This window comes from Dicentrarchus labrax, unplaced genomic scaffold (genome assembly GCF_905237075.1).
Source record: "Dicentrarchus labrax unplaced genomic scaffold, dlabrax2021, whole genome shotgun sequence".
NCBI classification, from domain to species: Eukaryota; Metazoa; Chordata; class Actinopteri; family Moronidae; genus Dicentrarchus; species Dicentrarchus labrax.
Genome location: NW_026136704.1, coordinates 4,304,953 through 4,324,000, shown reverse-complemented (window position 1 = coordinate 4,324,000; position 19,048 = coordinate 4,304,953). Strand labels below are relative to the sequence as shown.

At 40.0% G+C, this 19,048-nt stretch overlaps 1 protein-coding gene across 2 annotated transcripts in view; it reads right to left on the bottom strand.

The window, feature by feature from the left end:
• Nucleotides 1-19,048, bottom strand: part of sez6b (seizure related 6 homolog b) — a 214,839-nt gene that overhangs the window by 79,443 nt on the left and 116,348 nt on the right. For both annotated transcript variants that reach the window (XM_051397921.1, XM_051397922.1), the window contains exon 4: nucleotides 9,123-9,312. In XM_051397921.1, the coding sequence (XP_051253881.1) occupies nucleotides 9,123-9,312 (190 nt within the window). The remainder of the gene's footprint in view (nucleotides 1-9,122; nucleotides 9,313-19,048) is intronic.

The window sequence follows — 19,048 nt, the reverse complement described above, 5'->3', positions numbered from 1 at the left end:
TATCACAGTCATTATCTCGAGATCTCAAATTGATTATATCGTTATCTCAGGAAAACAAAGTTTCGTTATCTCGAGATCTCGAGAAAATGATCCCGTTATCTTGGGAAAACAAATGAAATGAACTCGTTATCACAGGAAAACAGAGGAAATAAAACGTATAAATGTGTGGCCCTTTAGGGCTTCCGTACAAACCAGAGCTAAAGTTTGCTGTAACAACTTTCCAGAGTGACATTATGACCCCATAATAATGATAGCCTCAACAAAAAACATAAATGAATAGGCACTATTCATCTTCACTCACCGATTTTTCACATAGTGCTTTTTGAGTATCTTGAAAAGCCTCAGTTTGCAGTTCCTTATATATATAAAAAATATATGTATGAATGTAATTTGACATATTTCAGCTATAATTATATTGAAAATTAAAAATGTTAAAACATTTTCTTGTGTCGCATGTAATGGCTACATATTTTTACTTTGTTCACATTACGTCTACAACAATGATACATTTAAATCTTAATAAAAGATAAATTTACAAAAGAAATTTTGTGAAAGGCGAGGAGAGGGGGCTATTTGAACGGGGTGTTATGCTGTAGCAGCAAAACCCCTGTGTGTATCAAATTGTCAGGGTGTGTTAATGTAACTGGCTGACAGCTTAAGGTCCAGTGTGTAACATCTGGATGATCTTTTGTCAGAAATGGAATATAATACTCATAGGTATGGTTTTATTCATGTAGAATCACCTCAATATAACAATCATTGTATTTTTGTTATCTTAGAATGAGTTTTTTTTATCTCCAGAAGGGGCGGGCCCTCTTCTACAGAGTCTGCCATGTTGATCCGCCATGTTTTTACAGTAGCCCAGAAGGGACAAACCAAACACTGTGTCTAGATAGGACCTTTTGTGTTTTTTGTGAATTTTCTCCTTTGCACATGGTTTAGTCAAGGGGTGCCTGCAATCTCACCATTAGATGCTACTAAATCCTACAGACTGGTCCTTTAATTGCCATAACTGATTACAGAGTCTGTCTGAGTCATAAAATCAGTAAATGTCAATCACATCATTACCTTTTAATTGTTATATGTTGTAGTAGTCCAAACAACCATTTTGGCTGGTAAAAGTGTCTCTGGCATGGGATTGACATCTCTGGGTCACATATTGTACATAGCCTCACACACTGAATTACACAACATTTATTATGCAGTCGGCCTTGGAATTGGCTGTATAGTAGTATTCTGATAAGAATATTGACTCAGGATGTGGTTGAATTTCCAGAAGGATTTGTATACATGTCAGAAGTGACACATCACAAACTGATGTGAGCATGAGCAATGTTCTGAGCATGTTCAATCATGAACACAATCACATATCCATGGTGCCTGTCTGTCATTCTCCTCCACTGCTGCCTGGCCTGCACTTTCTCCTTTCTCTGCCTGGGAACAATAAGTGGCACCAGGCAGCAACTCAATGTGATGAATCCTATCTCAGCCAACACACGCGCACCCTCACTGCTCAAGGCATCGCAATCCAAAAACACTGAATGTATTGATCAACACTCTTTTTTTCCCCAGTATTTCAGACAGAAAGCCAAAGGAGGGTAGGCTAGTTCCTGGAGGGATTTGAATAGTGAAGCAAAAAATTGAGTTTTGTGGAGTACATGTGTGGAAAGTTTTAGCTCAAGGTATGGGAGCTTTAACTTGTATAGTATAGCTGAGGAGGGCTAAGCAAACAGGGACAGTTATAACTTATAATTCTCTTTAAGCCAATAATAACTATCATTTACTACTTCTTCCAAAAGTACTTGAAACTTTCCAAAGACCTTCAACTATAGGCTGCACTACTGCATGCTTCTATCAATTCAACAGGGTTGGGAATAGTTATATGGGCCATACAGTATGTGGTGTGTGTGTGTGTGTATGTTTGTGTGTGTGGTCTATAGGCTGGGGCTTTCTTGCTGATCCAGCTTCTAGCAGGGCAAAACAAAGAATAGATTGTCTCAGAGGAGAGAATTTAATAAACCAATACGAGGGAGTGAGAGAGAAAAAGAGGGGAGCAGTATTTGAGGGTGAGAGGATTAAGTTGTTTTGTCCTGATTCTGGCTTTTAAAATCAATCTCCCCCCTGCAAACTCACACATTTATACAGAGCCCAAAACACTCACAAAGAGCATAAACATACTTTGTTTCTACCCATGTTTGACCAACACATCCATACATTTGCCAGCATTGTCCTCTTATTAAAATGTGACTTGGCTCAGTCACTATTTGCTGTTACCACAATTTTGTGGACAGTGACAGGGGCATTTGTTTACCTCAACTGCACAGAGAACCAGTCTTGAAGGGAGTTGAAGTGGGGTTGTATGAGGTAAATATCCATAGTCACAGCGGTCATTGTGCCCCCAGTCTGGCGAAGCAGACAGGGATCCTAGTACAGAAGCAGAGCAATGCACTGCTCTGGAAGGGAGTTGCAGAAAACTATAGAACTTCTGTATTCCTACGCATTAACTCAAAATGCACCTCTACATGACTGTTTTAAGTGCACAGACTGACACAAGTTTAAAGAGGCTGCCACTCAGGATAACCACATCAATCTGGAGGAATATACATTATCAATAGCATCATCCTTCAGCAAATGTGTTGATGTGGTGATCATAAAGACAATAAAATAATTTCCTAATCAGAAAGATGGATGGAGAGGTGGGGGCTTCACCCAGAGCCAAAAAAGCTGCCATCAGTCAGGTGACAAGGAAACATACAGAATTGCCAGAGCAGGGCTAAAAGCTGGCATCAAGGAGAGAAAGTGGAGGCACCAGCAGAGACTGGAGAGAGAACTCGACACAGGCAACAACAAAGATATGTGTCAGGCGATCCAGAACATCACAGGCTACAAAAGCAGGAGCGCTCCTATCATGTGTGAGCCCACGGTACCAGATGAGCTAAACACATTTCAGAAGCAAAGAGTCTGCTGTAAAGTCTAGTCTGCCTCCAGAGGATCGACCACTCTCAGTACCCACAGTATCCACGGATCCTGCTGAGTGAATATGAGTAAAGCTGCTGGGCCTGATAACATCCCTGGCTGTGTACTAAAAACATGTGCCAATCAGCTAGTTGATGTTATTACTGATATTTTTAACATATGTTGTGTCACAGGAGAGTGTTCCTACCTGTTTTAAGACAGCCACCCTCTTCTCTGTACCTAAAAAGTCTGCAGTAGTCTAAACAACTACCACCCTCTGGGACCCCACTCCCTGACCAGTTTGCATTCAGAACCAACAGATCCACAGAGGATGCCATCTCCACTGGCCTCCACTCTGTCTTCACACATCTTGAAAATAACAACACCTACATCAGAATGCTGTTTGTTGATTCCAGCTCAGCATTCAATACAACTTCCCACATGAAACTGATTGTTAAACTCTGGGCCTGGGTACCACACTCTAGTGGACTTCATCACAAACAGACCCCAGACAGTTCTAGTGCTCAACGCTGGCCTAACATGCTCCAAAACTCATGAAAAGCAGCACACATGTCAGTTGTGGGGAAAAAAACAAATTTGTCATATGGCTCTTGCACATGGGTGTGGTAAAATTGCACATTTCACTGATATGTATTAAAATAGGTATGAACATGACCAGATGTAAAAAAACAAAACTAAAAAAAGAAAACTAAAAAAAAACTTCTTGTAGCCATATTTCAAACCCAACAGGAAGTCCCACCCTGAACACGTCTACATGCCAAAATTAAGTTATAGTGCCACCTACTGGCAGCAGGAAGTAAGCCTTGACAATCATCTTTGGATTTACATGAATTTGCGGCACACATTCATGGCCATGTTGCGGCACACTCAGACGTGTGCAGACTGCATTCATTCATCGTTGCTTGCAGCTTTCTGTGACATTCTATAATATACATAACATGATTGAGTTTAGACAGTAAACATATATTGAACCTTTGGTAGAAAGTGAGCAGCAACTGGCTCATATCATGTCTGGCGCACAAACTATCAAAGCTTTATTTAGTTATTCTCCCATTTTGCCAGTTGTAACAAATTTTAGGAATATAAAAGTGAATTACAGTATAATAACGAGTTGGACTAGTAATAAGACCACGGCCAGAATCAGAAGACACCAAATTTGTTAGAAGCCAACACGTTGAGCAGCAATAATGAATCAGGCAGAGGAATAACTGTTGAGTAGCCACTCTTGTATTTTTACACTGAATAAAAAGAAATGTTCAATTTATACAAAATTATAAAACAATGACCCAAATGACCAGAAAACAAAAAAAATGAGCACACGAAAAATGAAATAAGAGTGTCCGTTGGGGCCCTTCAAAACTGAAAATTGTTGCAGGTGCACCTGATATTAAATGTTCATGGGAATGTAGTGTGAATGTGTGTGAGTGTATACGTGTGTATCTCCTTGTCTGTGTCTTTTCTTCAAAGGTTTTGGCTCGCCATCTGACACAATCAGGATAACGTCCTGGTCCTCGAATCTTCCCGTCCTCTCAAAAACCTGACCTATAAACAAGGTCATATCTATTATACTCTATTCTCAGATGCATCATTAAAGGTTCAAATGTCATAATTCTACATATTGCATCAAACCTCATACATATATCTTAAATCTTAATAAATCTCAAATCTTCAGTTTCAGTTGTACAACATTAAACATTCAAAGATATCAAAGTTCAATATGAGCACTAAACATTCAAGAACTCACGTGTTACTGTTGATATGAACAGTGTTTCAATAATACTTATGGTAAGTAACCATTAACATTCAAAATATATCATATCCATATCAAAACCAGGATAACATAACATGCAATTAAAATAACAGTAAATACGCATACTGAGTTGCTTTCAGAGCTATCAAAGAAGTGTGCTTAATTACTCCTCATACACTGTAGGCCTACTAGTGCGAGAGAAACTGCACCAAAGATTACCCTCCTTGTTACTTTAAACTCACAAATTTACAAAACAAAATGTAACTTCACTCTCATATGACTTATCAAATTACTTCTTATTTTAAATTGGCAATAGCAAAATAAAACAACTTCCCTTTTATATACATCGGCATAAAATAATAGCCACAATATACATGTTCAAAACATTGCATCATTATTCACCTCAGTTCAGTTCACTCCCATAGACATTAGTACCGCCACCGCTTTTGTTAGCACACTGAGAAACAGCACAATAACCCCAGAGCAGCTAAAGGCTGTTATATACTCGCCGTTCCCGACCTGTAGCGAGACAATGTGACGTCACAGGAGCGCCGTAACTATTTATACTTGCGCGTGGTGGTCGCGACACTAGTTGCAGTCTTCTCCTGAACAGAGGTGTCGCAACTGAGGAAAGGCTACCGACTTTGCTATTTCTACCCACTACAAGAAGAAGAAAAAGGTAAACAATTTTTTTGGATTTTCCAAATCGGTCGTGGAGGTTCTTTCATATGGCCTCCTCTTTTCCAACATTCCAATTCTGGCACCTCTGGGCATCTCTGTGTTCCTTCATTGAAGGATCGTACAGATGCCTGTAGAGGCGCACTTGCTCGGAAAGCTTGCCCTCGAACTCGTCCATCTTCCTGTTTCCGCTTTGGCGCGCTCAGCTGAAAACAAAAGAGTGGTGCGCGACCTAAATCCTGGCGCGCCAGCGAGATCTAAGTCATTTTGACGTCACCTTGTCGCGCGAAAGGTCGGGAACGGCGAGTATATAAGAGCCTTAAGAGGGAATCGTTTCTCTCCGTCGCTCTGCGCTTCAAAGCCGAGCACGTTGATGTCAGGGCGCTTGCAGCGGCTCACAAGATGGAAGCTAAGTGGCTAGCCAACGTAACTCATCTCCTTCGTTCAGTCACTCGGCTTCGGACTCCCTGTAAGTAAGTTCACTGGTCTTATCTTTCTCCTACCACGGTTTAACTCCGGGTTTTTCTCTCCTTTTTTTTATCCTTTTAGCAGGTAGCTGCCCTCGTTCTTGCGGCTGAAATCCAAGAGAGCCGGAAAAACAACGCGCCTGCACTTCACCTCCGAGCTGACAAGTTGAACGTGGCCTGCGTAGCCCCTGGTTGGCTGTTGAGGGCTAGGTACCCCCCACGTGGGGTTATGTGAACTGAGTAATGCATTCGAATAGAATAGGACATTTAAAACATTGCCAATGTAAACAAATAAAAATAAAAATAAATATTCTCTTCTAATTGTGTGTTTTTCCACCTGGGCTGCACAGTGGTGGTGAGAAACTAGAAAACACAGCACAGATTGCTTTTAAGCAGCAGGTAATGATGTTCATGCCACTATTTAGCAGGGGAGAAGTTTGCACATGCCATCTGCGCTTTGGAGTGCAATCAATGGAAACAAAGATAAATGAAGAGATATCAAGGAGTGGAATCCTCTAAACAGTTTTCATGGGATGAAATCTGACCAGCAGGACCAGAGCTGACCCTAACTACTGAGGGCTGTTAAAACACCATGACAGATTTACAAAACCCTTCATGGATTTTCACTCCAAAGAAACAAAGGCAGCTGCAGAAAATGACTTTCAGCTCACTCCACTGTCATTAACAGGCTGCAGGATTAAGTTTTTCTGAAAATCCCAGTCTGTTGGACAACTCCTGCACAATAATTGATAAGTAAAGCAGTTACAAAGATAATTTATTTGTTAATCATGTGGCTGATTGATAGCACAAGCCATTTGTTTTATGAAACCAACCATGCATTATGTTAACAAGTGATAACACATACTCGGCTACGTGACAAGACAGGTAGGCTCACAAACCTGAGATGAATAAAGTCTGTCTCCAGAACAGTAAAGTAATCCAGTCTGAAGAATACACACAAGTTGGCTTGTGCATCATTTCATACATTCCGGGCCCTGTTCTTTGTTCGTGGATGTTGACGATTTTACCAGTCAGGATTTTCGCAGCAACCGTAGTTTTTCCGATACACTTCACAGCCCGTTCTTATTCCCAGGTCATCAGGTACAAAGCGAGCGGTATTCAGTTAGTTGCAATCTGGAACTAAATCCTGCACACTGGTCCTTTAAGGCCAAGTTTATTAACAGTTAAGAACACATTTTGTTGTTGCTGTGCACCTGTCTGTCTGTCTGTCTGTCTGTCTGTCTGTCTCTCTCTCTCTCTCTGTCTCTCTCTCTCTCTCTCTCTCACCCCAACTGGTCGAGACAGACGACCACCCACCTAGAGCCGGAGGATCTGTCCTAGGTTTCTGCCTTTTAACAGGCAGTTTTTCCTTGCCCTTGTCGCCAAGGTCTTGCTCATGGTGGTACTGTTGGGTCTCTGTAATTAATGTTATAAGGAGTTTGGTCTAGACCTGCTCTATTTGAAAAGTGTCCTGAGATAACTTCTGTTATGAATTGGCGCTATACAAATAAAATTGAATTGAATTGAATTGAATTGAATTTTCAAGTACAAATGGCTTTGTTTCTTAGATTTAAAATGAAAGTGTTGATATAATTCTGATTTCAGATGATAACATGCAGGTTACTGACAAACTGCTAGCATATGTTGTAGTAGTAATCACAATTTCATATTCAGAGTTACCTATACTGAAGTTTTCTCTGCTAACATGGATCAAAGAAACTGGAACAAAGTGTTGGTCAATGTGGTCCAGGCTTCAGATAACAAAAATCATTATTTTATTGATTTATGTTAAGGCATAAGACTTCCATGGTATACCAGGGACCCATTTTTATGTTTTCACTATCAACTCGTCAAACACTGCAGCCTGGTCAGTGGCCACTGCTTCAAATTATGGCTCCCTCTCGTTTCTGTGTTTATGATTCCACTAATGCCGGCACGTCCCAGCAGCATCTCTCCAATCTGCCACATGGACAGTACGCAATTGGTATATTTTTTGACAGAAACTGAGACCACAAGCACTACAGAGCAGATTAAATTAGCAGGAAATCAGACCTCATAAAGCTGTGCCTTGTGGAATTTTGGCATTATGAACAGGTCTTAAGAACAATGGGCGTGAATTTTTGGAATAACAGGCTGTCAGAAAAATTTGCGATTTGTAAGTCAAAAATGGCAAAACTGTAACTTTAATAATCCTCTTGACATGAGAGAAAATATATTTTGTTTGGAGTTTGGATTTGACTTGATTGTGATAAAAGTATCCAGAAAGATCTGACGGAGCTCCAGACTCATCCTTGTGATAGTTGCATTACTCTAAATGATTTAACTGTTAAACTTCCAGTTTGATGTTACCATTAGATCCTGAACAATCCTGTCACTATGTCGGGAGATTTAAATAATTAATGAAGTTGCCTCTGTTGTTCCATCCGTGAATAAAATTACACACAGCCATCAGATCAGACAGAGTAGATGGCATCATTCTTGCTGCTGTGTGATGACTACAGGTAATCAACTGCAAGGAAAAGACCTGACCCTCTACAAGGTGTTGCCAGTCCACTCATCAAACAGAACATCAGTATTAGCAATAATGCAGAATACTCCTAAATATACTAAATATATTATAGGCAAAAAAATATATTATAGCGAGTGAGCGATGTAAAGTAAGCTCACTAAAGTTACTACTCTGGACCAGATTTGTCCAAATAGGAATATACAATTTTATACAGAGAATTTAGTGCATGGACAGATTTGTTTGCTTTCAACACCAACGCTGCTGGCTTATCTTGATGCTTGATCTGCTGCCAGCGGCTCAAATAATGTTTACGGCACCAGGCCGCATGTGGTTCCTTTGATAGTAAAGCTTTCTGAGCCCTGCGCTAGAAGGTAGAGTTGAGTACCAAAACACAGTGGTGCTAATATGGCACCCATTCGTATATGACCGGTATCTACCGGACTGCATCACCTCGCAAATGTTGGTGCCTTGTTTCGGTGTCTATTGAAATAGTTATCCTCTGGTGCATACGTTACAGGCAACAGAGGCATCACCGCACATGCCCAGCTTGTGAACACATACTTGTGCTTTATACCTTAAAAAATAACCACTTACCGTAGATGAAATGGGAGTTATGTTTCAAAGTTAATTATTTATCAGTGTGTTTGTTATTACTTTAACTCATGGTGAGGTTAGTTCCACCACTGAGTGTTAACTAACTTGTAGAAAGCACGCATGTGGAACTTCTGTAATTCACACTTACCTTGGTATCTGAGCAGGACCGATCCAACCTGAGACCTCTGGCTTTGGAAGCGGATAGAGATCTGATTGCTGTGGCTTCGTACTACCAACCCCCTCATCAGAATGGACTCATTAGCCAGCATGGTGTTCTCCCTGTGGCCCACATCTTCAAACGCCATCTTGTCACCCTCAGACAGATTCACATTCATCACCTGACAGAAAACAGATTTGGGATTAGCCCATTTATTTGTCATGTAAAAACAAAACAACAAAAGATCCAGATTCTGGGCTTCTCTCAGGACCTGACACAGGAGACCAACAATGACACTATTATATAAAAAAAAAGCTGTTGTACCTGCTCTACACAGCAATCACTGAGGGCCATATTTATGAAGAAAATGGCATGCAAATTATTGCAATTATTGTCATTTTAAGACCTTTTTATGCCACTGATATAATGATTAGCATAATAATGCAATTACACCCTTTCAGAGAGCAGTGAACTTTTTTATTTTGTTTTAAATAAGGTCAGACTTGAACCCAGCAAGCAAGCTGCAGCAAGGATTCAGCCTTGGTACATGCCATACCACCAGGTGAGCTACTGGGGCCCTGAGAGCTTTGACCTTTTAATTGTTTCGAATTTTCAGACATTGGAATTGGAATCTGAAAAAAAATGCACCACAGGGTAAACATTTCAGCAAAGATTGCAATTGCAAAATATTAAACAATTTGGCACAGGGAACATAGTAATGGTAGGGAAACCCTGCTTTTTATTCTGATATCGCATTGGATAAAATGTTGGAGATATTCTTATGTCGATATTGTGACAGGTGCTAATTACATATCATATATGTTGTAGGATAAGTCAATAATGTAATTATTGGAACAGGCCTGATCTTGATTTCAAAATGATAACATTGATGGAAACTCCATCCGCTGAAGAAGGCCATTAGAAAAACGTGAAATTTGATAGAGAATTTTTTTTTCCAAGCTACTGTTTCAAGAATGGAATTTAATGCTGAAATTATTTCTAATTATATATTTGTTTTGGTGTTCTTTATACTAACACATTTGTTTGCTCTATTTGAAACTCAGTATATAGTGTGTCAGTATTTTTCACACGTTTACCAGCCACCGTAGTTCCAAGTGTGTAGGTCGTGAAACCCATGTTAAATGTGAATCAATATTATATCACAAAATAAAATACTTATTATTTATAGAAAATATAGAAAATATTAGGGTTGTTAGAAAATATCATATCGCAATATTTTGCTTCGTGATTTGATTCTCAAAAACACTTCATTTTTGTAGAAATAATTTGTATATATATGTTATGTTTATAATATTAGTTTATCTTGTAATTGTATGTCTGAGTAATCACTGCCGCCCCCTCAGCTTTCACATTATCCACACCCGAGTACACTTGTGTCATCTTCTAGGTGGCATTTGTTTTTGTTGTTGCTACCGTGTAGAAAAGCCCACCAATCCCAACCTCCCAATCCAATATATAAGACCACTATTATTCATATTTGATCAAGAATGACCCTCTCGCCTGCTTTCCTACTTTAGCACCCATGGCCGTGAAGTTCAGAGGATGAGATCTGCAGTGTTGTGCATGAATATGCTCATGTTTTTGGTGAACAACTGTTGAGTTACAATTCAATATAAATGACTAACATAATAGAAAGGAGTAAGCATTATAAAGTAGCGCAAGGAAACAATGCCAGGTGGAACAGAAGTTTCACTTTCACTCAAGACCACCTTATCAAGTAGGCTCAGGCACAAATCAAAGAACCACGCCTGGGTGCGGTACACAGCATTCACACTAATCAAAACGAACTAGACCCCGATGGTCCCTGATGTGAAAGCTGGAGTCAAATCCCTTGTCTGCTTGAAAATACTTGACTAATACATTTATACATTATTTTGTGATTTACTAAGGCATTGTGCAGGGAAGAACAGAACACCACAAGTGACCATACCAGAAAGCCCTGCTGTTTACCAGCCATTTAAGATGAGTAGAAAGCTGGTCAAAAACAGAGCCTCTCCCTGCCTGTCACTTCCATGCATAATATGCAAATGATATGTAAATTTCACTATTTACATAATATGTATTTGCAGTCACGGCCATTCACATCAAAATTGCACCCAACTCGCTAACACTTTACAGCAGCAGTTCCCCACATTATTCTGGGTAATTTCAAAAGTGGCATAAAGGCTTTGCACAGAGTTTATCCATTCAGAGTGGCAGCCATTATTGTTGCCACACCGGTGCACCATTCATCAGCCAGTGAGACAGCAAACCAAAAAGACTTTTCCAATTTCAGATCAGTTAATAAAATGCTCCTATTACGAAAGGGCTTCGGGGCACAGGAGCGCCAGCCTTCATGGATTAATTTTACATCTGAAGCTATTTGCACTCACAATTTGTGATGGGGTTATTACTTGCACAGTTCAAGGGCTTGTTTGCACTTAAACTTGCATGAATTTGCTGATGGATTAAAAATGTAAAAATTAAATAAACAGCTCTCTGGTCAAGTGAAGAATGTTGACCTGAGAAATCCTCTGGTTACGTCAACCTCTTTGGTTCAAGCACTGTCTGTGAGAAGTGTAGTGCAGCAAGTGACAAACATTTTATCATTAACAACGTATCAGCATTAGATGCTTTGGAAGTCTGCTTTACATAATGCTCGGGCACGAATCAAAAGTAAGAAATATGGAGGAAGCCAAAAGGACAATGTAGTGCTCAGTGATTACACTGCAGATAGGCCCGATAATTGTCAGCTTGTCTCCTTCGCTGACAGCACGTCTGCTGAGAAATGTTGCTTTTATCAGCTTTTATCACACCAGGTATATCTTTATTCAGGCGTTAAAAGGAAGGAGGCGTCTTGTCTTCATGTGGCCCTCCATAGATCATATCAACTGCCTCCTATCTCACTGAGCTAGGAGAGGAATCCACAGCTCTCCTGAGGAAAGCTGCTGAGGGAGTCTGTGGTGATGTGTACCCACTGACAGGAAACAATTGTCAGTTAACAGTATGTTCATATTATGTGAACCAGACTTCAGACTGTTGTTATGGGTGGAACAACATTGTGAATTCACTGGTGGCAATTTCCCCCCTTGGTTCCCCCATGTAAGAAAAAAACCCTGCAAAAGTGTCCTTGGATATCCCTATGGTAGATAAAACATGATAAAGTGCCCTGTAAGGTGCCCTACCAGTGGCCAAAATGTGATTAAGTGCCCCTTGGGTATGCATTCAGTGGAGAAAACCTGATGAAATGTCCTACAGGGTGCCGCTTCAGTGGACAAATGAAGGTACAGTCCCCGCTAGGGTACCCCTCCAGTGGGTGTGTTCCAGGGGGACAAACATAATGAAATGTTCTGGGAGCCCTTTTAGTGGACAAGACTTGGTAAAGTCCCCTCTAGGGTTCCCTTCAGGGTGCCCTTCCAATGGACAAATTGTGGTCAAGTATTCTAGGGTGCTAAGCCTAACCCTGACTAAGCTGTTTCACCATAACAGCATCAGAACTTTCTGCAAGTTTTGCACAGTCCGCCACTTTTTGAATGTGTAAGTAGATATAAGTAGAATTAAAAAACACAGAGTTGCTGTGATAGACTGTAAAGGACCACTAACTGAACACTGACCTGGGAATGAAAACAGGTTGTGAAGTATGGTGGCAATGAAACTTCAACATGGCAGACTCTACAGAATGTAACCTCCGGCTCATTCTAAAGGAACGAGAACACGAGTCATATTTTCAGCTGATTATACACTAATACATATTCTATTCTATTTCTGACAATGGATCCTCCTAAATGTTACACACTGGACTTTTAAGCTAGCTAATGTCAGAAAATGCTAGCTAACTTGCTAGGTAATCTTGTTTGCTAGCTACAAATAATCCTTTAAGAAGGTGCTTGTCCTGAGCAATAAACTCAGTTGGGATATTATCTAAATAATGGCAAAACTATAATCCATCTCCAAACCCAGTATTGATTTTATTTCTGTTACTATCTGTAGCCAATAGGATTGGATTACTGGACACTTCCAAAATATGTGAAAGTGATCAGCCATTGAATTGTTCCATCGTCTCCAGCAGTGCCCAGAATCTGCTCTACCATTCTGTCAAAATGTACCTCATATGTATCGATAAAACATTGATGAGACTCATTTCAGTTTCCTTGTTCACTTTAATGTTTCTAGAAAAGTGATGTCTCAGCTGTAAATATCTGTTTATCTCAATGTGGGTGTCAGTAAAGTAGCGGAAGCTTTCCAAGTCTGTGTTGGTTGAGCAATATGATGTAAGGCCTTTCTAGATCCATTTATTAAACTTTAAATCCAGCTGAGCAGGTTTAATATCTCTATCATATGCCACCCATCTTAACAGCTGCTCCACTTTTACATTTACCAGTGACACATTTAAAGTAATGGTTCATGTTCCTTTATGGTTCTACAACGTATCTGCTTTCTTTTTAAGTGAGATGAGAAGATACCACGTTCAGAGCTGGTGTCAGGACGTGACTAGCTTAGCTTAGCATAAAGATAGAAGCGGGGGAAACAGCTAGTCTGCAGCCAGGTGCAGTAACTGAGCACAGCTTTCTGCTGTGCAGCTCAGACATCTTGCCAAGAGCAGATGAGGAGTCTTTTGAAGTTCAATTCACTTTTCTGCTAAAATCTAATCTTTAATCTTCATGTTGTGAAACATAAACGTGATCCTGCTAATGATCCACACATACCTACATTTTACAATAAAATATAACCTGAACAATCACATCACATCATATCATGCGATTCACATCCACCTGTATTGTAATAATGTAAGAGCTCTGGGAGGTACTTTGATGTTTACTTTGATGACGTGCACAGCCGTTTCCCTTGGTTCAATTTTGGATGGAGACATCGGGGGAGGGCGGACAGGAATGGACAGGTTCTGAGGGAGTTATCAGCAGAGATAACTGATATGTGTCTCTCCATATACAACCACCTGTAATAATATGACCAAGGTTCCACACTTCGGTGTGCAAGCAAACTGTCAACATGTGCGTGTGAAATCAGAAATCACCCAATTCATTCTTAAAATATGGCTAAAGATCTATTTTGAGGTAACAATGACCATTACTTTTGAATCAAACGTGTCACTAATTCAGTGTCCGGCCAACTGTGTATGTGGTCACAATATGGACACTATGATGTTACAGTGAAGTTGACCTTTGACCTTTTGGATACATAATGCAATCACATCATTGTTGTATCCCATTAAACATGTGTGTGAAAATCATAATTACTGCATCAGTTATTGAGTTATGACCTTGTAAAGGTTATTTTGAGGTCACAGTGACATTTGAGTCAAAGTGTCACCAATTCATTGTCTGACCAATTGTATAATATGGTCATCATTTCTTAAGGTGTAGCCAAAAACCTATTTAGTGGTGTCACAATGACCTTTGACTTTTGACCACCAAAATCTAATCAGTCCATCCTTTGTACCAATGTTCTCCCTGGGACAGACGTACAGACAGACATACAGATGGGCAGACAACCCACCAAACATAATGCCACTGCTATCACCAGCGCATAGGCATAAAAAAGCTAGCAAGTTAAGATTATTTTGTCAAACTAATGGTCATATTATTCACATGTACATCTCCCAACCTGTGAGTCATGCCACTGACTGTTACACAGTTTTTATTTTGGTTTAAAATGTAAAATGAGGGAGGAATTGATGACTGTTATCACTTAAACCCACTTAATACTGCTTACATAATGCACTGTACGTACAGTCCATTACAGTGCACTTGTTCTAACTGAAACTTTACTTGCAGCCCACGTACGCTAGGGGCCTGAATGCAACATGAATGACTCACAGTGTGCGAGCTCTGCCTCGGCCTCTGCAGCGTGCTTGTGTATAACAAGTCATAATGTGCCGTTAATGAACTCATGGACACAGCATCAGGATAATAGTGTGCTGAACAAAGGGCATCACCAAGTAATCACATTATGCCTTCAGCTCAGGGATAATAAAACACTTGAGGGAACATTGGGAGACATAATCCAATTTGCCCTGGCACCAGTCCAGCTTCTGTATAAACTGTACCTCACAAACATAATCGTGAGGGGTGAACCCACATCTGGAAAAAGAGTTATTACTCTGACAACATAATGGATCACAATACACTTTCAAATCTGAATCACTGGCTGCAGTAAATGCAGCTTGAGATATCTGAGGAAATTGAGACATGTCAACAAGTTGCCACAGTAAAAGCTGCAGCAGTAGTTGTTGATGCCCATTTGTGTTTGTGCTGCTGTTTCGCTGAGATCACAGTGCGATTAGTGATCTGATTGCAAAACCTCATGCCATCACCCAAGCCACGCTGCCAGAGATTAAGAGTTTTTGAACCTGGTTAACCAACATTGCTGATTTTAATAAGAAGATACATACAGTTACACAAGCTTCACATTACAAAGATTCAAGTAGGGTAGTGGTATTAGTTCTTAAAAGAATAAACAAATTACTACAAATTACTAGTAAGTACCAAAATCTGTATCACCTAGGAAAATCCAGCCTGTTCTCACCCCCAACTCATGAAATACTGCAGCATGGTCAGTGGTCCTATGGTTCAAAATATGATGCTGTAGGTATCCCTCTAGCATCATGTCTGGATGTGCCTGTGTGTGGTTTGATGTGCTGTCAAAGTCAGGTGACGTGGTATAAAGAGCCAGAAAGTGTGTTGGGGTGGATAGATGGCTCAAACAAACAAGACTTTACCCCAGGAGAGCGCTGTTTGTGCCCCGTGCATACCTGCCACCCCTCTTTTTTCAGGGTTTCTCCCATATTTTAAGGCCATCTCCTGGCACCCTCTCATTTTGTTGTTTCTCCCAGGAAACTCACAGAATTTTATTATGAATAACTATCATACGCAGAGTTTATCTGATATTGCTAAAAGTTGCCTAATCTTCTATAAAACCACACTGCAGACTGGAGCCTCTTTTAACAACGACAAACAAAATGCCCTGCACCACTTCATTATGACTGTAATGTACTTATTGTTGCTAACTTGACCGCAGACCCTGTGTGGTCACCTACAATGCCATATTCTGAAGCGCAGAACTAGCAGTATTTGTGGAGCTGGTAAACAATGATTTTACATAAAGGCAAAATTGATCATCCTATTGGCATCACAATGGACAGCTCCTGATGAAAACCAACAACAGATTTGAAAATGTATTAATTTTCCTAGAGCTGTATATTTCGAATGCAACCCGCTGTTCAAACTCTCTTTACTTAGAAATGACTTCTAATATGGCTGCCACAGGGTGTATTACACCATCTAAAAGCCATCATGTAACTAACATATTTACATACTGAATAACTAAACCCTCATAAAAAACTCTTATCTCATGTAGCGACACAGTGGAGAATAGAGAACACAGTGCGCTGCGGTGTAAAAAGAAAAGCCTCTCTGACATCCATTTACTTTATAAAGGCAACAAATGACAGCTGAATAATTCAGCTGACACTCCCTCATTAAATATAAGCTGACAACTTTGGGGGACAGCATGGAGGATGAGAGCAAAACAGGGACAGATGGAACCCTGGGATATGGTGTTGACTAATGGATCAAAGTCTATATATGTGCGTGGTTGTGTGTGGGGAGAGACGAGAGAAAACAAACGCAGCAAGACAAAGAAGGAGACAGAGAGAAATGAGAGAGAGATCCAGTGTAATGCAAAATCATGTTGAGCATTGTAGGCTGTATTTCTGTATTATATATTCTCCTGTTCTCCTCCGAGACTCTTTGTTGATCTTTGTTGATCTTCTTCTTTTGTGTAGCGCAGGCACAAAGCCGGGCCCAGCCGAGAATAAGAGGACTATTTAGCCCTAATTGCTCGCCTCCTTCAAAACATCACACTTCATCCATAATTACACATCTACATAAATATATATATATATAAACCGCCTCTTAAATGCATCATGCTGCGTTTTATATATTCAAGGAATATCACCGTCCCCAACGTGAGACAGAAACACTGCAGTCCACGTGTGCCCCTATGAGGAGGTGTGTGTGTCTGAGTGCGCGTTTCTGCTAATTAACGGCGGTAATTAAGAGGGAGGTGAGTAAATGATGGAGTCGAGGGAACATCTGTTTCAGAAGAAGTGGGTCACAGTGGAGGGAGAGCAGAGATAGACTGAGGCATCCCACAGCCTGTCAGAAAAGGCTACTGATGATATAAATCTTGTTTTCTCTCCTCACTAAACTGTTTAAACTGCCTCACTGAAGCATGGACCACACAGCCAGGAAGATACTAACGGACGAAAACTAAATGCAGGCTGCCTTCCAATTACCCCACTAAATTAATAAAGATGGTTATGATCATCATATTTAGATAATTAAATGAAAAGTCCGGTCTTTTCATGTGATTTCTTGGCAATAAATAAAATGTATATTGTATCACCGTAAGCAACACACTGCTAGACAGATATAGATTCTGTATAGTAACTCTAAAAGCCTGCCACTGGATGCGATTGGGTCGGATTCCCCTTGAAATCAATGAAATAAGGTGGTAACAGAAACAGTGCTAACGTTGTCCACAGGGACTTCCAGAACCAATGCCAAAGTTCCTTGCAGCTGCTTTAGGTAAAATGTTTAATTGAAATTTTGTATGATGTGGTGGAAGTAAATAATAATACTTCCTTCACCACTGATTATAGCTTGGATTTTGTTTTTATAGTTTTGTCTATCATTTCTATGAGTAATCATAGATTGGTGTAAAAGTGACTCATTCATGCAGAAAGGTTTTAGACAAGTCAGTGGGAAAAGGTGAAACTAGATAAAAATAAGATCCAAGTTTTAATGAACCGGAATGATCCTTTCAGGCGATATTATGGCTTAAAGGTTATATGAGATATAGACATCTCAGAGAGCGACTCAAACTGCTGTTATTTTTTATGTCAGTGAATGAAGGATTTATTTCCACCAAACCAGATTTGGTGATTGTTCAAACAGTGGAAAGACTAACAAAGATGGTTTTGGTGAGTTTTATTTTGTTTCTGTTCACTTTGAATGAAGTTACGATGTTACGATGATCTGCTAGGTACAATGACCATTTTTGTCAATTTATGTAAATTTCTTTAACAAACATGTCTGTAGGGATCCTTTCCATAATGTTGTCAGACACTACAACAATCTGAGCCTGTCAGTGGCAAAAACAACAACTTTTAGGGGACGTACTTTGACAGTGAATTTGTCCTCAAGAATATTTCGCAAATATTTTCATATCTAACTCAGTGAATTAAGGGTTTATTTCGACCAAACCATTGAAAAAGACAGTTTTCGGTCCAGTCTGAAGTATTACTGTTATCTACAAGGTAAAATTACTAGTTTTGTCAGTGCAGTCTGGTGTACCATAGCACCCATTGTTTTGGTTCTAGTGCAATATCTATTGGCATATTATATTTCATATATATAACCTTTAAACAGATGTGCACTTCAGGGTGTCTTCCTTCATCTTTGTCCAGAATTTCTGGCTTCAGTAACTTACAAGATGGTGACAAGTGGTAAATTAATCCAGGTTTCAAAAGGTCTATCCTGGACCCTAGGGGTGACTTCAGATACAAATAAAAGGCTTCACTTTGACTAAGCTTTGAGGCACACTGGTACATTGTTGTGTTGTTTCTGTCAGTCAACCAATCTAAGCCCATAACCTCACTCTTTTTCAAAAGTCAGCAGCGGAGAAATAAGTGAGCCTACTTTCAAAAGCTCCTGGGGCCTGATACAAGGATTACATTATACAGTAGAGTTATATTGGGCCTAGACCGGTCTGTATGGACTCACTTTTAACTGAAACACATCACCATGGTAATTTGGGGCAAGTGCATTACAGGGTTCACTGGGTGTAGTTGTCTTTTCTTATTTTAAATGGATGTGCAGTCGCCTACAACAACCTAC